General features: G+C 34.9%; 2 protein-coding genes across 10 annotated transcripts in view; both read left to right on the plus strand.

Moving 5' to 3' along the window:
• The window catches only part of LOC114516444 (serine/threonine-protein phosphatase 6 regulatory ankyrin repeat subunit C-like), a 39000-nt gene extending 36873 nt beyond the window's left edge, over positions 1-2127 (plus strand). For both annotated transcript variants that reach the window (XM_028535926.1, XM_028535927.1), the window contains 2 exons: positions 227-417; positions 2041-2127. In XM_028535926.1, the coding sequence (XP_028391727.1) occupies positions 227-313 (87 nt within the window). In that variant the 3' untranslated portion in view covers positions 314-417; positions 2041-2127. The remainder of the gene's footprint in view (positions 1-226; positions 418-2040) is intronic.
• A 3753-nt stretch (positions 2128-5880) lies between these two features.
• On the plus strand, positions 5881-19925 carry LOC114516441 (transient receptor potential cation channel subfamily A member 1-like). 8 transcript variants are annotated; one of them, XM_028535915.1, is made up of 22 exons: positions 5881-6061; positions 6816-6934; positions 7788-7937; positions 9004-9165; positions 9279-9326; positions 9509-9616; positions 9903-10031; positions 10710-10778; positions 11084-11557; positions 12138-12426; positions 12594-12753; positions 13322-13408; positions 14028-14108; positions 14376-14545; positions 14851-15184; positions 16181-16364; positions 16824-17024; positions 17180-17271; positions 17344-17583; positions 17932-18237; positions 18660-18794; positions 19358-19924. In XM_028535915.1, exons 3-22 carry the CDS (start codon positions 7793-7795, stop codon positions 19571-19573), a joined length of 3630 nt encoding a protein of 1209 aa, XP_028391716.1. In that variant the 5' UTR covers positions 5881-6061; positions 6816-6934; positions 7788-7792; the 3' UTR covers positions 19574-19924. The 8 variants fall into 8 exon arrangements, with proteins under 8 accessions (XP_028391716.1, XP_028391718.1, XP_028391719.1 ...); XM_028535917.1 differs by having other exon boundaries at positions 13325-13408; XM_028535918.1 differs by having other exon boundaries at positions 9518-9616.
• Positions 19926-21013: the final 1088 nt, after the last annotated feature.

Below are 21013 nucleotides of genomic sequence, written 5' to 3' on the forward strand. Positions count from 1 at the left end.
GTCTTGTAGTCTTGGCGGGAAATTATGAAGTGGGAATTTTTCACTGTAACTATAAAGACCCGAATTCCTTGCAGGTGTGACGGTCTGTTACGTTATATTATGCATAAGGTCTATTATAATGTCATTCTAGAAATACGCGCCATCGCATGAATACATCCGCTAATAAAATTACCTCAACTATCACCGTAAGGATCTTTTTACGAATTATCTTCGGGGCTTTTTTCAGTTGTTTGAAGACTCGTATTTTGGTGCTGATTGTATTATGGCACAACTGATTAAAAAAACAGCCGACGTCGCAATTGATGATTTTTGACCTGTGTGTTGATGAACAAAAATATCATACCCACCGTTCTTATGGCGAAATGAAAGTGGAAAGAAAAATGATATATTTGTTCTTTCCATTCAAACAGAAAAATCGTAAGTTTGCAAGTTTAATTTATGTTAACCATCTTTGTTATCATTTGGTATTAAATACGTTGTGTGAAGTCTCTCCAAAGAGCTAAAGTGCTATTTATAAAAATATAAGTGCGATATTTATGCGATATAAATCCCGAGAGCTCCGCCCGAGGCATAAATCTTCCCAAGGAAATATTTTATCAAATTCCCCGAGCCGAAGGTCTATAAATTATATATTATCAAAACAACTGTACATTATACAAATTATATATATCGAAACAACTGTATATTATATCTTTTCCCTCCATTTTGAAATTGTTGATCTAGTCGTGTCACTCGTGTGCGAGGCATCCACGCGTGGTACACGCAAACTCGAATACCGCGCTGCAGCGGGGTATTCGACTTTTATAGTATAATAGTAGTGTTGTATAGTGAATTTAGTGGGATTCGTGGGATTTTTTATCGTGGGATTTATTTATCGTGGGATTTATTTATCGTGGGATTATTTATGTGACGTCATAATTCCACGTGTTATATTTTCATCCACGTGTTTTTATAACACGCGAGGAATGCGTGCAGTTCACGTAAACGAATGACGTCATATATGCACGTGCTTCTATTTTTAGGAGCGTAAAGAGTAACCATAATGAAATGATATTACAAAAAAAATAAAACAACATAATACGTCTTATATAAACAAAAAAAGCACGTGTTTATATTAATGAGCACGCTCCTAAAAATAGAAGCACGTGCATATATGACGTCATTCGTTTACGTGAACTGCACGCATTCCTCGCGTGTTATAAAAACACGTGGATGAAAATATAAACACGTGGAATTATGACGTCACATAAATAATCCCACGATAAATAAATCCCACGATAAATAAATCCCACGATAAAAAATCCCACGAATCCCACTAAATTCACTATACAACACTACTTATAATGTTAGGAAAATTCGATGGAACTCCATGCATGATTAATCTATTGATCACGTGGCACAAATCGAGCTTACTGATTGGATAATTTACAGTTGAGGTATAATATCTAACAATGATTGAATGAGGTTGAGTGTGATATCGAGAATTAATTTGTTTTATTATGTAATTGTTTTATTATGTAATTGTTTTATTATATATTTCCTTTTTAGAGAGGAAATCTGCGCCATTATTGACAACAAACTAGCGGCAAAAAATTACGTCACCTACGGATAATTTTCAATGTCTTGTAGGTGGCAAGACGTTGAGAATTATCTGTAGGTTTTTAGCCAATCACAATCGAGATTGCATTAGTAATGCATAATAATAGTATATATACGAATGAGTAGCTGTGGAATATATAACCTTGTTTGTAAGGCCAGATTTACACTGACTTCTAAGAATCAGGGAACCATTGTATTATTTTCTGAGAGACAAAGGAATTTGCGCACTATTGACCTCAGACAAAGGGAATCCCAATATAATCGAAATTTTTTTTTTCGAAAAAAATAAGCACAAAATAACTTCATTACTTAATTTTATCTATTTTTGACTTTGCTGCCTCAATAATCCTTTCTGCATGTGCGCTGTATTTTATACTCGGCTAAACGTAACATTTGTAGTTTAAATGGTGCATTTGAATGAATTAAACTTCTTTTGTGAAGCTGAAGACAAAGCGGATGGCAAGCTTGAAGCAATTGAAAGTATGGTCAACAACAAAAGAGACGACTGTTTGGGCCATCCACTAGTTTTAAGATTCCTGAACTACAAGATGCATTCAAATGGTGTTCAAAAATGGTTCTATTTCAACGTTTTTTTCTACCTCATATTCCTGCTCAGTTTAACAGTATATAGCACTCTTCAAAGTGAAGGTAATGAACAGTGGCGTAGCCAGCCCGACAATTTAGTCATGCTATGCTAATATTTTGGTGTTCATTGACTGTGAAAACAATGAATTTCTAAAGAAATAAATAATGATAATAACATAAAATTTGCATAGCATGACTAAATCGTCAGACTGGCTACGCCACTGGTAATGAATACAATATTGGATGTGATATTTGATATTTGATGATACAATAAAATGGGATACAATGCAATGCACTACAATCTTGCCAAGTCTTATCTTATTCAATTCATACTGTGTTATGCAAAATGCTCAAACTGAAAATATTTTTCATTTTTTCTAGGGCTATACAACTTAAAATCACCAGGAATGATTGCATTATCGCTTATTGTTTTGGCCTTTTGTGCACTTCATTTCATCAAAGAAATACTTCAGGTTTGGCATTTGTGGCCATTCAATGTAACATAACACAGCCTAATTCATCTTTTCATATTGTATAGTTTCGTCTAAATACTGCTAATTATATAAAAAACTCCGATAATTACATCGAATGGGTGATATTCATCTGCGCTGTCATTTATGTGGTTCCTGGAGGAAGTACGAAGACTAAAGTACAGATTATAGCTGGAGTTATATCGGTGTTTCTGGGATGGATTAACTTCTCCTTGTTCCTGAAAAGATTTTCATTGTTTGGGATCTACATCATAATGGCTAAAAGAGTTTTTCGTACCGTCTGCCAGGTATAGGTTAAACTTGTAGAACTTCGAAGGAGTATTTAAACACACTGGAAGCAGAGTTTCCCGTATTTTAATAATTGCTGGGAAATCATAGTTCATTGTTACACTGAAGGTGTTTGTTTATATATGTTTATATAATTTTTTATGTTAAAGTTTGTGGCACTGAAATGTTGGGTTTTTTTCAACAACAGGTGTTACCATTCGTCTTGTTGTTCATCGTTGCGTTCTCGCTGTCATTTTCGCTGCTAATTCATCTAGATCAAGGTTTCAAAAATATTCCAATTTCTATTCTGACAACATTGGTCATGATGACTGGAGAGTTGGACTATCGGGATATTTTTCTACAAAGCGGACCATTTCACGTTTTGCAAAAGATACTTCTTGTGTTTTTTATTCTTATGATCTCCGTTACTGTGATGAATTTGCTCACTGCTCTTGCTGTTGGGGATATTAATGGCATAATGGCTCGTTCGAAAGAAAGGAAAAGAATTTCTAAGGTATAATAAGTTTAATAGTAAGTTAAATATTCTTAATCGTATTTAACTTAGGCTTTGTGCGCATGAACGTCGTTTTTGAGCGTTTTAAAAATCCTTTTTGTTGATTTTATTGTTTATACGCCCTGTCCACACAATCGAAAAATTGCCTGAAAAGTTCAAATGCTTCAACTTCTATTGTAAATTGACGGTGTTGAAAACTGTTTTGGCATGAAAACAAATGTGAAAACCGTATGTGTGTACATTACAATCAGGAAAGGCGTCGAGAAAAGAAATTAACCCGTTCGTTTAATAAACATGGTTAATTATATCTAGCTATTTTCCGGGCATCGTCATTTACAATACATTTTACATAAACTGTCAAAAACAATTGTATATCAGGCACATGTGTTCACATGTGTTGTTTTTTTGAACGAATGCGGCAAATTTCCAGCCGTATAGCCTACGTGCGTTGATATTTTTTACTCATTCTTTAGAAATTAATTGCGATACCCTATAATTTCCATAAACTGGCGCAAAAAATAGTCATGCTAGCATAATGATGTCGTTAGTCTCTCTCCGTTATTCAACCTTTGGTGCACCAGAAAAACATTAAAAATGCAAATTTTTATTTCAATGCTGTCAACTTGATACGGTCTCTATTGCCTTTAAAGTCTATATTCTGGTGGTATTTTTACCATTCAGGCGAGGTTTGTCATTACATTGGAAAGAAATTTACACAATATTCCATTCCTCCCATCGCCTACATATAAAGATTACGTTGAGGACCAGCCAGAGGATGAATGTCAACCGTCGTGGCTAATACTCCATTGGAATAAGGTATGCTCTATTATTAGAGATTACGGAATAATTTTGGAATAATCCATGCAATTAGTGATGGAAATTGTCCAATTGAATGTGACAAAGAAGGAAATATGATTTCATTGGGATTTTTATACGCCAATAAGATTTCATGTCCAACCAATTCTCAACCGTAGAAAAATGTGGTTTCCTATCGCCAATTTTTAACACGCGATTATTACGTTATTTTTTTATCAATATGGAAGGTATTGTTGGAAAGGTAAATCTCCTACTTCTGCTTTGTATAAATTAAATCGTTAAAGTCAGTGTATAATGCGTAACGGCATGTTAAAGTAGCAATGTTTTGGACATCTTTACTATACTATCGATAAAGCACAGCCACAGAGTAAAAAACTAATGCACAGTGTTCAGTGGAAGTTCCTGTTGCTGATGACAATCCTCTTTTGCGAAATTTGAATGATTGTTAACGAGATAGGTTGGATCTTATTCATATTTCAATTAAGAAATAGATAATATCGTCAGATTTCTTAAAACAACAAAAATGCGGGAAATTTGGACGGCCTCTTTCAATTTCCATGCATTTGTTAAGTAAAGTTTCCCGACTATCAAAAGTTCCAGGTTGTCGTCATAATCATAAATTGATCATCACAGCCATCTATTAGCAGAGTACATGGATATTCCTCCCCATTTTTATTCTTTTCCAGTTTTAAATATTTATGGAATAAAAAAAATTCTGTTTGCTGCGTATAGTTGTTTGAAGATGATGAGGTTGAGGAACAATTAAAAGCAATGGCTGCTGAGAAAAAGAAAGAGGGTTTTGAAAACCAGTTGAATGAGTTGAGGGATAGATTACAGAATATTGAAGCGATGTTGGAAAAGCTTCAAGGAGGGAGTAAAGATGCTTTCAGCAGTTGAACAACATCACTGCGCATGATCGAATGAGGCCAGACAGTCTTCAAAGTATAAAATATCATTTTATCTTCCTATTTTTAGCTTATTTTAATTGTCTTGTTCAATTTACCGTAACGAAAAAGATAGCGGCATGCTCATTTTACCAGAGTGCATTGCGGGCATTAAGAATGATTGACTAAAAAAAGATGGCAAGAAAAACACCTAATGACGTGAAATTTTAACACAGCGAAGGAAATAACTTCCTGTTTTATGCCTGTCCTTTACAACACGTCAGTTTGCTTTTTTTAACGATTTCCAACCGCAATGCATTCTGGTTAAATGTACATCCGCCATTTTTTTTGTTATGGTAATTTTTAATTGTTCATAGAAAGAGATGAATGTTTTCTCCATTCATATAGAATACGCATATCGTGTCAAAGATATGTAAATGCACGTAAACGTTTCGTTCTGTTCTTAACTTAAAGTATTTATTCCTTAAAAATATATGTAGAAGTCGTAAGATTGTTTAAAATAGTTTTTTTTTTAAGTTTTAAAAATACCGTTATTTGTGTTTCCGATATATTTTATCCGAAATCATGAGAATTTCCAGCTCCGGTTCACTGGAATCCAGCGCAAACTCCATCTTCGCGAACCTGAAGCGATGAATTCCGAATTCCGGAGTAGAGGAAATCGCGGGCTCAGATATTGGATTGGAGCTGACTGAATATCCTATTACGGCCTTCGAAATGGGGTGCCGGTTCCTAAGGACATTTATATAATATATAGTATAAAACAGCGTATATAGCGATTTGTGACACCCTCGTTCATTGAAGAACACACTTGGAGCAAGGCTACAAGTGCAAGAGATTCAAAACGTGAAAATACAACTTTGGTTGCATGTAGGAGTTAATTTAAGGTATACAAAACATAAATTTATCCATGCAATAGGAATAATATGTGATCTTTCACGACAACTTTAGAGCACATATATTGAAAAATTTCGTTTCTTATTCGTTCGTTAGGCGTTCAAACGCTTCACCATTTCGTTCGAACGATTTTGCCTTTTGGGGAACGTTAATATAGTTCCTAATCGCTCGGTCGAACGCAGAGGAGAAATATGTTGCCTCTAGTCTATTGACTATTCAGCTCCTTAATTCATTTCCGACGGCGGTGATTAGACCTTTTGAGTTCGACGGGAAATTTCGGACTATTCACAATATTTTTGAAACTATATCAAACGCTACAATGAATAGTATAATTAATTCAAGTCATAAATATATAAATATAAAGAGATTAGCGAATTATTCTCTTTGAAAGCCACAGGCACAACAATTGCATTACATTGTATAAATATATTCTCGAATTTCTTTTGACCTGAGAAGACTACATGCTGTTTACTCCGGCGTGCGTGTGTACACCATCTTATCAAAGATTGAGAAGATTCTGAACATAAGCTCTAATTTATGCTCAACCAAAAGTGTTGTGTACCTAAATATCATTGCCATTGCCCATTGGATATTCGGCCAGCACACAGTATAGAAGTTCAAAATCTAACCGTCTGTTTACATACAGGCATGACTGGAATTCGTGCTTATTCAGTAACCTTAAAAAAAAATGTTCATATTTATTACCCTATACTGGCTAATTGGGTGATATGTATTTACTTCTAGTGTCAATAGTTCATGTTGAGTTAGTGCACAGCCACAGGTTAGTTTTGCTTGCATGACCGCTTCATGTTCAAACGGTGTACGACGTGTCAACAGACACGGTAGACGACAATTTTAAAAAGGTAAAATATATTAAAGCGGGCGATGCCGATCTATAAGTTACCAAATCCATAAATAAAACGGACATGACTTCCACTTAAACTTTGAAATTTGTGGCTAAATAAAAAAGCATTTGTTTATATTTATAACCCCTTATAGCTTATAATAGCGTGTAATATATATTCTGATTCTGTATTCACTATGATGCGTTGTATGTCCGGGTAAGTCCTGGGTACCAAATTAGCCGATTGCTTTGTATTTTAAAATAAATTTCGCGCCAAGACTGGCCAGACACGCTGGCTGTAGACGACGAGCAGACAGTCTTTATTGTTGTTGTTTTAGTTTGTACGCGTTTCGTCTATAGCCGTAGTTAGAACAGAGTTGGTGAATATGCAAATATTTGAGACTAAATTGCTATTAGCACTATTTAGAAAACAAAGAAAACAAAAGGTCAAGGATAAGCCGGAAAACAAAGAACTAGTGTGTTGTCGTTTGACCTCAAATTAATCAAATATGCAGCTGTCTACAAACCCTGCTTATTTGTGACGTGATCATTGACACAAGAGACTGCACTGATGCTTATTTTCTATGTTGAAAATAGGTTTAACTTCGGTCTCAGTTTAGTTTTAGTTTTTGGTCACAATGCGATAGAGATTTACTCCTATTCCATTTCTCTTTAACTATTTTTTATTTTCATATAATTTTATCACATAGTGTCACGTTACACAATGTTAAAATTTTCAACTGCGAACAACTTCAGCTGCAAAAAATTAACAAACATGTATGATAGGATTAGGATAAAACGATGCTTTTCACCAGTTCAAGTTTCAGGAAATAGATCCAACCAGATCGATTTCAAGTTGTTTCAACATTTAGATACAATGTCAAAGGACAATTCGTCAAAGGGAACACATAAGAAAGGCGATGTTTTTATATTTGCGCCTCCGGAAGACGATACCAATGTACATGATGACAACCTTTTGAATATTGCAGAAGGTGGGAACGTTGTGGAAGAATGGTATCCTGGTAAGTTGCATGATGTATGTTCTTTATTTATTTTTGCCAGTTACGTTCAGAAGAATGACTATACATATTATTGAAAAATGATCATGCATACAACCATAACGTCCGCTAAAATATAAACTACACTGTATAATATTTTTGTATTACATGCAAGTAATCCCTGGGCCTGTGCAAGGTAGGGAAACATTAGAGTGCTTGCATGCTGTTAAAATAACGTTTGCCTGCAATTCACCTAACATCTCTCCACATTTTTCCTCGTTTGAGAATGGCTACAGTTTGAACTAAAATTTTTTAAAAGAATTCACAGCCTATGATTGGCTAATAGCCGTGTGTAAAATCGTCATATCCAACATGTGATGTCATAACGTGTAATACGACTTTTTTCGTGTGATAAATAATCGTATCCCACGCCTGACGTCACACCAATATGACGAAGACATTGACGTCCCAAAGGAGCGGGAATGAGAAATCGACACAAATTCAAGCGAACAATTCAAAGTAATAATGTTCATTCTTTTAAATAAGTAATAAAAATATTGAATTCGGTTTTCACATGATATGAACCACAAACCTCGGCTTGATTATTTTTCATATCATGTTCAACCTCATTCAATAATTGTTAAATATTCAACTACTATACCCCTCCCCCTCTTTCTCGATCTATTCCATGTTAATTTTTTACAGTACCCCGGTTCTCTGTACGAGTATCGCCATTTTGCTTACTAATTTTTGCTGATGTCATTGTCTTTACTCGTAATTTCTGCCCGTTTCCCCTGGGTAGACCATGGCCTGTACGTAAACGACAAACGGTACGGGTCTTATCTTCTTACCAAATAAAAAATGCACAAATGCTTGTCGAAGTGTTAAACAATGCAGTAAAACAAACGTCAAAAGGTTAAGTTACTGTTTTCTGATCTTTTTTCTTACGTCTTACGTCGTACTCGTAAACTGAAACCGGGGAATCTTAACTTCTCGATGTATTATAGCTTGTCCAGAACCTAGAGATTTTTGTATAGGTATATAAAGATAAAATTTTTGAAAAAACAACACATTCTTTCTCCTTATTTAGGACTGCCTTATTCAGATTTTGATGCACACGACGGGAAATTCGACTGTATACAGAATACTGATGAGCCTAGTCTAATAATCCTCCAGCGACGGGAGGATCCTTTCGATTTTTTACAAATCCAAAACGCACCTGGATTTTCAGATCAAACTGATCATGCAACAGGTATATAGCATTTATTTTTATACTATTACTATATTACTATAACTATTACTAGTCCTCTTCTTAAACTTCGGAACTTCCTAATAATGTGTTCTAGTTTTATCCTTTTCTCTTAGGCACCAGAATTGTGCTGACTTCAATGAAAAAAACTGAAAGGTATACAGGTAAGGGAAACCCGGTTTTGCAGTTTAGCGATTCTTTGTTGTAAAATGCGCATGACAAGGTCAGGGTGTACGAGTTGAAACGACTAAAAAGGAAGCTTAATTGGATAGATTTCTTTGAATATATAACAAAACTATTACTGAAAATGATTGTGGTTTGCAAATCAAGCACATTTCTTTCCGGGGTTTTCCAGCGAACGATGATCTTCCTTTGAAGACAAAAACGTCCTTATTAAAAAGGACGATATCCATTTCTGATGATAAAGCTATTAATGATCATATACAAGTAGCAGGTAAATATATATCATCCGTGATATCATTTATTATTACATTTATTTGCTTTCAAATATGAAGCGTGAACTATTTTACGGGTTAATTTGTTTACGTTTTAAATGTAATGTATTTCTGATTTATAATTGTTTACCTTTGAACGGATAAGTTCACACTATTTTGCAGTTAATTTATTGGCTTAATTAAATATGTCTTATATTTTGGGTGATTCCAGCTTTCTTTGTTTCGTGGTAACTTGCATTTATTTATTTATCGCCATGTCATCATTACCATTTTTATAATTTGTAGAAGTAAAATATTTAATGAGCTGTACATCTGGCCACAAACTAGATGAAAACACTAAAGTCAGATGCTGTAAAATTGCGTCGGCAATATTTTTTGACGATGGTGACAACTTAAAGACACTTCTTGTAAATGGTAGGTCAATCCCCGAGTGTAAAGCCCGGTTTCCACCTGGCGAATTTATTCGTGCGAACCGATATAAAGTAGTAGATATAAAGTCTGCAGCACACGAGAGCTATCAGCTGAGCTAGGGGTTACTCGTACCTGTTAGCTCAGGCGACAGCTCACCGTGTGCGGATAGATTTCTGTGAGTTTTCTGCCACCTGCAACATTTTCTCGCATATCAAACATGTTTGATACGCGAAAAAATGTTGCATGTGGCAGAAAACTCACAACCGACAATCTATCCGCACAGGGTGAGCTGTCGCCTGAGCTAACAAGCACGAGTAACCCCTAGCTCAGTTGATAGCTCTCGTGTGCTACAGGCTTAAAGTTTTCGCCTATTTTTTCGCAAACCAATCACATCGCCGGAATTAAATTATCTCCACCGGTGATTTCAAAGGGTCGCTAATATATAGCAAAATGCTAGCTCAGAAAAAATTTTAATAATTATTCAGGATTTTTAAAGTTTGATAAGTCTCCCGAGTATCGTCTTTCGATTTAATCTCATGTTTACGACCTTCTAATATAACACCTGCTAAATAGCTTATACATCGTTAAGTATACAAATAAATATTATTTAAAATCTTAAATGTTTCGATGGCAATCTTAAACGTAATATCTTGGGTATTTGAAGAATTCCCTTTATCTTAGATGTCACTGATAGCACAGAGCATATTTCGGAGGAAAGAATTCCGTTGCTCAAGAAGAGAAATATAAGAGGTAAAAAACTTTTGCTGCGAATAACTGTCATTATCTTGTTCGAAATGAAACAAAATCGTGGTAGTAACTCAGCACTATCACGATTTAGGTCATTTCAGGAATATCAAAATTTTCTCAAATTTACATGTCTGGTTTTAAGATAAGGTTATCAATTTTGGAGTTTGTTTCGTTTTATATTGGGTGTCTGTCGATTCTAGTTGCACTATACAATCCACTGGGTTTTGTTTCGGACATTTTTTTTGAAAAAGAGATGGAACAGTATAGACATCAGCTTACGGGAATAATTTTTTGTTTATTCCATTTAGAATATTTCCACGACCCATTGTGTAGCGCGGAAATTCAACGTCGTATACTAGAAGCTGTCGAGTTGGACAGTTTGAATTGTTTGAATGTGCTCTGTGATACTTATGAAAAGCATCCCTTTTCAAAAAAGGAAGATATCCATCTGTTTCACCGCCGGTTCGGTTTATCTTTCTGGCCATTGAGCGAACGTCCAAAAGAGACTGCTCTTCACCTTATTGCAAACAAACATACATCAGTTGAAGCGATGGAAGTTTTACAAAAGCGACCGAAATTTCTGGATGATTTTTCAGACATTCCGGACAGTCATGATTCATCACCACTTCTTCTGGCGATCAAATGCAACAATATGGAGGTGGTTAAGCGATTGCTCGCAAGAAAACCAGACTTAAACAAGCGAAATAAACATGATGAAACGCCTATTCTTGTGGCAGCTTTACATGACGCTGAAGATGTTATAAACGAAATGCTGAAGACATGTAAGTTTATAATTGGAATATTATACGGTTGCAAGAAGATATATGGATTTTATGTTTGAGTGCCAAAAAAACTCACTTGTTTTTGAACGAGAACATGAATTCATATCTTCTCGCAAGTTCGCAACCGTTTAATATTCGGTTTATATTGTATGGACTGATAAACTCAGAGTGAAGACAACAAGTAAGTAAGGCGGGAAAGACCATTAAAAAGCGAATATTTTTAAAATTATACCGTAAACAGAAAAGTAGAATAATTTTTACTTGTCTAAAGATGAATTTTATGTGTTTTTGTTGAATTTCCAACGTTAATTTCGTTTTCTATACGAACTAAAGACCATTTTGTATTTTCACAACACAACAACAAAGAAAATGGCGGAAGATTTTTGAAATTCGTTATGCCACTCCTGAGGTTATTTTTCTAATTAAAGTTGAATGTAGTATTCTTTTCAAAATTCATGATTTAAAAACGTACAGTTATAGCATAATTCGTTGCAAGATTTTAGAATTTTTTTTATTATTTGATAACCAGCAGGAACAAAACTCGAAGGTCATTAATTTTTTAAATCGCATCTAAAACTAGATCCTGAAACAGAACTTTTTGAAGTCATGAAAAAGATTGATGGAAAGGGCCATTCTATTCTCTATCCCGCCTCACAAAGTGGAAAGGCAAAGGTGCTTAACCTCATTATGGAGAAGGGATGGTGGCCCGATTTTTTAGAACAAGAGAAGAAAATAACAGAAGAATGGGAATCATTTGTTTGCAACGTTTGTGCCACAGGATGTATTGAACTGGCAAGAGAAATTTTAATACAGAATAATGAACTTCTGGATGCAAAATGTGATAAACGTGCAATTACCCCTCTTATGAGGTAAGAATGATGTCTTTCGTACACATAATTCTAGCAACGTTTGAGCCGTTTGACCCATAAAGAACTTTAGCACAGAAAGTACCTGAATAACGATGCCAAATCGTAATGAATTCGCAAAGAATATTTTGTAAACTACCAATTTAATGCTTTCGTTTATTCTACAACAGAGCCGCCGAAGCGAACCAAAAGGAAATTGTCCAACTTATCTTCGACATTAATAAATCGGATAGTGATCTTTTTATGGCTTGTGATAAAAATGGCAGGAATGTCTTCCACCATGCTGTGGGAAACCCTGATATTCTACGTTATCTACTTGAAAAGTGCACGGTAAAGAAATTATGGCATTCATTGAGACCCCGTTTACACTAGAACAAAAGTTTCCGGATTAATCACGAAAGCGGAATGTTTTAGTACCGGATTCATGTTGCTGTTTACACACGCAGCAAGGAATCCGATAGAAAACGTACTCGGTTTTATACCGTATCCGGAAACTTTGAATCCGTAAAAGTTTGTGGAAACTTCGTATCCAGAAACATTTGAATCCGGAGAATGTTCTTGTGTAAGCGCTTTGCACGACGAATCCGAAGAAATTCAATATGACGACCAAACAATTCTCCAAGAACAAGTAATGTGAGTGTAAACGGACAAATCCGCATGCAGAGACAACTAAAGTGTAGTGTAAACACCTGACGAATCCGATACATGTGTGTAACAATGAATCCGGAAAATTTTACAAATCCGGAAACTTTCGTTCTAGTGTAAACGGGGTCTGAATGTCTCAAACGCGCATGTCGGGCTGGGTCAGAATTTCATGATTATTTTGGATATGGCTTTCTGCAGTGCCTTTTAAAATATTGATTGCCAGGATTTTTATGTTTTTCTATTGCGTTTTCAGCAGAGCAAAAGTACCAAAGCTATTAATAAAATGGACAAATGGGAAATGACGCCGATAAAGCTTACAGCAGTTATGAGATTGGAGGAGGTAACAAATATTTATATGAAAGTAACCGCATGGTAATACGTTTTAAAAGTGGTATTGTATATTCAATACAGTTAAAAAGAGCTTAATTGTAACAAGGGAGAATTTCGTTTTAGACCAGTCATCAAGTTTGTTTACAATTTTAAAACCTCAGTCAGAATGCATAAATTTTAACTACTTCCAGTAAAAAGGTACATTATTTACCATTTTACATGAAGTATTAAAAATTTAGGCATTCTGATTGGCTTTGCCTAAAAAATGTAGACAAATATGCTGATTAGTTTAAAACGAAATTCCCCTTTTTAGTTCAATGCGTTTTAATGAAAGGAATAATAAATGATATTATTTCCATGATCCCATATTTTGGCTTGATTAGTTTTTCATCAATGCAAATATTCGGCCTCTCCACAACTTCCCAACGAATCTGAAGAATATAGGTATAATAGAAAGTTTACAAAAGTATAAATGCAATAAATTTGTCGTGAATACCCTGTTCGGGGTTTGTGTTATAGTTTAACCGCCTTAATTCTACCATGAAGAAATTTTTCCTTGTGTGTTAACTACACTAGAGCTTTATGCCTTAAAGGCTCTAATTGATCATATTTGTATATTCTTTTCATAGAGTTTCAAAATGCTCTTAAATCACACTACAAATAAAGAGGATTTATTTGCTGCCCATTTCATTGATAGTGTGCATATAGAGGTAATAGCCATTGCAAGAAGTTGTGTAAGTTACAGAACATGCGTGCATGATTCATTTCTACCTGCGGCCGGTTGTATAAAAATCTTTAATTTTGCATAGTTATCTCAAAGTCAACTCAGGAATACACCACTCTGCATTATTACAGTTAAAGGTCCAACTAGACTTTTATACAACTAGCCGACTAACCCTAATCTGAATTTATTAAATACTGGACGTGGTTGTCTTGTAGTATATAGTTATAGCTTTGAATTATCCGCTGTTAAATAGATTTTGAAGACGGGTCTTCTCAACTGGCGACGAATGGATCGCAAAGCAGTAGCTGATCTGCTGGATGGAAAGATCAAGAAAAATCAGCCATTCTTAGAGGCCGCCAAGAGAGGAAACGTCGAGTTAATGGAATTTTTCTTGGAACAAGGAGCGAATCATTTACAAAAAACGTGAGAACCACATGAAAAATATGTTTGGCATGATGCGAAGTTTTGTCAAACAGTTTGGTAGTATTAAGCTATTAACGACAAACATGAATTTGTAGTTGATTTCTGAGTACCCATGGGACAAAAAATGTTCTTTTACTGTGCATCTTGAAATCACCGGTTGGGGGAATCTATCTTGTAAAGAGATTTCTTACCGGAAATCCTTATAAGAACGTATTGCTGAAAAGACAAATGTGCCTGCAGGTAATCCTCCGTTACGCTTTTTTCAGACACCCTGTATTTATAAAATGTTTTTCTCTGCGATACAGCCCAGAAGATCAAACCGTGCTTCATTACGCCGTAATTTCTGGGGAGCTTGCTGCCATGGAATTTCTGCTGAGTAGAAAGGAATTCCGGGAAATAATCGATTTTGGGGATGACAAGAACATGACCGCGGCTGGTTATGCCACTAAGCTCGGAAAGGCGGCGATACTAAGATGTCTGTTGGAGAATGGTGCGAAAATGAAAAGGAAGACGGCCAGACATAACATCTTAGATTGTGCGTATGGACATTATGAAACTGCCCAGGAATCTTTGAAAGAAATTATTGAGTTTTGTACAAATGAAGAAACGAAAAATGATAAAACCCACTTACTTCAAGAGGTAAGCAAATATGTAGCTACGTAAGCAGATCGCAGTTTGTAGCTAATAATTCAATTCTAGAAATTCTAATTAGAAATACATACACTATTTGAATCAATTAAGGCCCCGTTTACACTAACCGGATTGCTTCCGAAATTTTGTAGCTATTAAAAGACAGTAAAAAAATTTACTGTCAGAGATCGAAATAAGTATACCAAATCTATCAAAGTAATAATTATTTGCTACTAACCATTGCTCTTTGAACGCAAACGAGGATATCGTGACAAGCGAATCCGGTATAGTGTAAACGGGGCCTGACATAATGAATTCAAACAGTATCATAAATAAATCCACGCATTAGACTTACAAGTTGTGTTAGGCTAAATAAAAAACTATCCATTTACCAGTTCAAAAACACTCTAAAAACATTCAAAATCGTAGAAAAACTTCCGTGCATTTGAAGCACAGTTCTGCTGTCCGAAGGGCCATCTCTTAAATTTTCTTTCAATCATTTTACGAGTCAAATTTCTGTATACCTTTACTGATAATCGGAGAGCAAAAATCTAATTTAAAAAAAGTTTATTTAGAATTGATAATTTTAGATTTAATTTTAGATTTAATTAATTACATGTTTTTAGCTACCAGTCTCAACTCGTCTTTAACTCGTGCATGCGCATAACTTACAAAAACGTCTGACGTCCATGTCCTGATGGCGGACAACTTGGGTAGTGTCGCAGCTCCTCGCAAAAATGATTTTCATTGGCTGACGTTTACAATACATTTCTGTTTCAACCAATAGCATAGCTTCGTTCTTTAGAAAGCATAGAAAAGCATTAACCAATTGGACGAAAGCTTCCGAGAGCTGCGACATGTCCCGACAACTTCAATTTCGCGCATTTGCATTCCCGGGTGTAATTAAAATCTCCGAGCGGAATTAGTACTCGATCTCGCACGATGCAAATTACCTCAACTATATCACTAGGAGTATTTTACGAATTATTTTTGGGTCTTTTTCAGTTGTTTGAAGACTCCCGGTTTGGTGCTGATCGTATTATGGCACAACTGATTGAAAAAACACCCGAAGTCGCTATGATGATTTTTGACCTGTGTGTTAATGAACATAGACATTATGCCTACACTTCTTATTGTAAAATGGAGGAAGAAAGAAAAGTTTTGTACTTGTTCTTTCCATTCAAACGGCGTAAGTATGCTTGTATTAACCATATAGTACAAATGTATAGCGCTAAAATACTGCTTATCACACGAACGGATGTATTATTTGCACCAACAATTACAACGTGCATGCGTTGAATATGTATTTTCTTTAATAATCTAACATGCATTTTGAGGTATATATGTAATGTACGCTCTTGAGTTTTAATTTTTGCGGGTCAGGACGCGTACCAATACGAACACAAGCTTTGCTATTGGTTGATGATGTCAACAAAAACAATGAACTGTAAAAATTGATCTTTAAAAAAACGAACCATTGACACTGTTTATACTATTGTTACAAAAAGCCAATCACAAAACTTGATCGTATTAGCAGATATACTTACTGATTTCGTCGCGAAATGTAAACAACAGCAAACTTCCTTAAACAACAACATTTAAGTTAAATGGTGTATGAATTAAAAATTCTTTCTTTATTGAACTAAAGACAAAACGGATGGAAAGCTTGAAGCAATTGAAAGTATGGTTAACAACGAAAGAGACGACTGTTTGGGCCATCCACTAGTTTTAAGATTCCTAAACTACAAGATGCATTCAACGGGATTTAAAAAATGGTTCTACTTTAATGTTTTTTTCTACCTCACGTTCCTGCTAACCTTAACGGTATATAGCACTCTTCAAAGTCAAGGTATAATAATTTATTAACATTGATTTATGAAATTATATGCCTTCAAATGTAACATAATGCAACCCAATACAATCTCATTAAGTTTAGCTTATTCAATTCATACTATGTTATGCAAAAAAGTTCAAAGCGAAAATATGATGTTGTATGTGTTCTAGGATTATACAATTTAAAATCACCAGGAATGATTGCATTATCGCTTATTATTTTGGCCTTTTGTGCACTTCATTTCATCAAAGAAATACTACAGGTTTGTGGCCATTTCATGTAACATAACACAGCCTAATTCGTCTTCTTATATTGTATCCTTTTCCTTGTATAGTTGCGTCTAAGTACTGCTAATTATATAAAAGACTCCGATAATTACATCGAATGGGTGATATTCATCTGCGCTGTCATTTATGTGGTGCCAGGAGGAAGTACGAAGACTAAAGTGCAGATTACAGCTGGAGTTATATCGGTGTTTCTGGGTTGGATAAACTTCTCCTTTTTCCTGAAAAGATTTTCATTGTTTGGGATCTACATCATAATGGCTAAAAGAGTTTTTCGGACCGTTTTCAAGGTAGTATATGTTGAGAGGGAAGTTTATTTGCATATGTTAAAGTGGAAGTCAAGTTTGTAAGTAAACAAACGGTTTTTTACATTTTAAACTTCTTAATTTTTAAACATTTGATGTGTTGTCGAATTATCTAACCCTATTTGGATTCAGTACGCTTCTAAATGAATATGAATTAGAGTTTATATTTAGAAAAATGGCCGGAAACATGCGAAATTATGAGCAGAACTGATGCGCAGTATGGGCTTGACTTCCACTTTAGTGGTGGCTGGAAAATTAAAATTTATTGTTGTAATTGTTTATTGTATATACTGTTTACACTTTGGCCCTAAAATGTTGTTTTTTTAACCACAGGTGTTACCGTTCGTCTTGTTGTTCATCGTTGCATTTTCGCTGTCATTTTCGCTGCTCCTTTTCCTAGATAAAGGTTTTAAAAATATTCCAATTTCAATTTTGACAACATTCGTCATGATGACTGGAGAATTGGACTATCGGGATATTTTTCTACCAAGTGGACCATTTAACGTTTTGCAAAAGATACTTCTTGTGTTATTTATTCTCATGATCTCCGTCACCGTGATGAATTTGCTGACTGGTCTTGCTGTTGGAGATATTAATGACATAATGGCTCGTTCGAAAGAAGAAAAAAGAATTTCTAGGGTATCGTTTTCTTTATTACTTATTTACAGGCCTATATCCTTCTGAATGTCCAGTGGCAACAGTAACTTCTGTTTAATTAACACAGATATGGAAGTATAGCTCTTTGCAATCGGGAACCCTCTAAATAACTTGATAAAGGGATAAGAGTCGATAGCCAATATTTCTATAAGAAGAAAAGTGTTATTTCTTTGCCTAAAATATCAAATTTACACATTTTTAAAGTCAAAAAAATCCGCCAGCCGAAATCGAATCTACGTTTGACCGAACAACTACAAAACGGTTAACAAGAATTTATTTTTTTATCCACTAAAAGCTCACCGGAACTGTAGGACAACCACATGATTAGTTTCTAATCTTTTGTTATTATTAATTTTAGAAGTTTAGGCTAACTAACTTCTGTTCTGTTTTTCTTTTCTATTTAGGCAAAGCTTGTCATTACATTGGAAAGAAATTTTAACAGAATTCCATTTCTCTCACCACCTGAATTTAAAGATTTCGTAGAGGACCCACAAGAGAAAGAATGTCAGTCATCGTGGCTATTACGCCAATGGAAAAAGGTATGCTTTATTGTGGAAAATATATAGATACATTCTCGATAACAAATTAAAACTTTTTTATAAATAAATGAGCAAATGAATATGCAAATGCATTCATTATATGCTTGATTCGTTTTTTGCACCGATAAGATTGTCCATTCAATTACCAGCGGTCGAAAAATGTTTTGACCCACAATTATTTGGTTATTTCTTCTCAATATGATATGAAAAGGTATGGTTAGAATTTCCCCTATTTCTTGCTACGTATAAATTATATCGTTAGAGTCAATGTATAATGCATAACGGCATCGTCAGATTTGTCGAAACAGCATATATGCAGGCAAAACGGAACCGATTTTCGTTTCATGATATTGTACTTTGGATCAAGCGCGCGTTTGCCGGCCCGAACGTGGGGAGTTCCAAGTTGTCCCCGTAATTATGAGTTTTATTTTCAAGACTATAGGTGGTCTGCGTAGATATTCTTACTCAGAATAGTTTTGAATACTTAGGTATTTCACGGGTATCAAGATATATTTTTTAATACGGGAAATTCAAATAATAAAAATTTCCGACTGGCGATTCAGGTATACGACGATGATGAAGTTGAGGAACAATTAAAAGTAATGGCTGAAAAAAAGAAAGACGATTGTGCAAAACAGTTGAATGAGCTGAAAGAAGAGATCAAAAAGACAAATGAATTCGTGAAAGAATTCGAAGCGAAGATTGAGAATAAATTACAGAATATTGAAGCGTTGTTGGTAAACTTTCAAAGAAGGGGTTCAGGTCCACTCAGCAGTTAAAGTACATAATGCCGGATGATTGGTTTAGATTTAGAACATAGAAGTAGTATAGGAGACCACATCAATCATCAATACCGGGCTCATTCTTTCCCAAAATCTTTATTGAGAGAAGTGAGAATTTTTAAACTAGAAACATTATCATTTATTCATCTTCATTTATATTCGTGATTAAAATAAAGTGAACATCATAACGCAATAGGAAATGAAGGTGATAGCCCCGAAGGTATATTTTTTACTAATCTGACTGCCGTAATGAAGTTCGCATATTATTAAAGGTGATTCAGTATATTAATATTTGCTCTCGAAAATTATGAAAAATTAAGGTTCATTTGCTGAAAAGTTATATTTATGAAAAAATTATACCTCTTGTTCAGTTTTTATCGCTGATTTACTGTTTAACGTTTCATATTTAAAATGTAAACATGCAGATAATATTAAATTTTAAAAGAACACTGGGATTTTAATGTTTGGTATATTTCGGTATATTTTTTTTATAATCTACCATGCAAAGTTTGAATATACTATATTCCGGTGTATTGGACCTTATCAAGGTCGAATATACTGTTTTCCGGTTTAGTATAATTACAAAGGTGATTATTGAAAATGCTGGCTTCTGATCGGTCTTGCGCGAATTGATATTTACCGATGAATATGAGTGATATATTTACCTGTGAATATAAAAAATCTGCCTCTGCAGCGAATACGCGTACGGATGACGTAAGCGCGATACGGAGAAAAAATTCATGATCACGTGGCAGAAATCTAGTTTTCTCATTGGACAGTTTGAATTTGAGGCATAATATTACGCGTAACCACCTAAGCGGGTTTTACAAAATGGCAGCGAGTTGCTTGAACCTGAAAGCAAAAAAGAAGTTAAAAAATTCGGCCTAAAATTATTTTCAAGGTAAGAAACTACTTTGTTGAACGCTTTTCAACTTCATTTTAGGAAAACATTGTTTTATTTGAATTGCCGTAAAACTGTCCACATATTTGTTTACGTTTGTAAAATGTGTATCTTCTACAACAGATTCGCTTACTCAATTAATCACCTTTGTAATTATACTAAAACAATTATTCACCTCAGGCTCGGTGAATATCGCTGATTGTTAAATATTTGACCATATCACTGGACCATACCAAGGTAGAATATATCATATTCCGGTATATTCGACCATATCAAGGTGGAATATCCTATATTCGAGTATACCATATTCCGGTATATTCGAACATTGTCGGATATACCATGCTCTGGTACATTGGACCTTAACTCACATTCGGAATATACGGGAATATGGTATACACTCGACCATGGTCGAATGGCATGACGGAGGTAGGTACGGAAATATGGCATACCCGACCATGGTCGAATATACCGAAATATGGTATACTCGACCATGGTTGAATATCCTGGAATATGGTATACACGCGTAAAAACGCTCA

Source organism: Dendronephthya gigantea, unplaced genomic scaffold (assembly GCF_004324835.1).
Source record: "Dendronephthya gigantea isolate DGI-Jeju-01 unplaced genomic scaffold, DenGig_1.0 000006F, whole genome shotgun sequence".
NCBI classification, from domain to species: domain Eukaryota; kingdom Metazoa; phylum Cnidaria; class Anthozoa; order Malacalcyonacea; family Nephtheidae; genus Dendronephthya; species Dendronephthya gigantea.

Bases quoted from the DNA above. Each gene is read 5' to 3' on its own strand.
- LOC114516441 (XM_028535915.1), top strand. From the start codon at position 7,793: ATGTCAAAGGACAATTCGTCAAAGGGAACACATAAGAAAGGCGATGTT. The intron at 11,558-12,137 runs GTAAGTTTATAA...ATCTAAAACTAG, and splicing joins AAACGAAATGCTGAAGACAT to ATCCTGAAACAGAACTTTTT. The intron at 18,795-19,357 runs GTATGCTTTATT...CTGGCGATTCAG, and splicing joins TATTACGCCAATGGAAAAAG to GTATACGACGATGATGAAGT.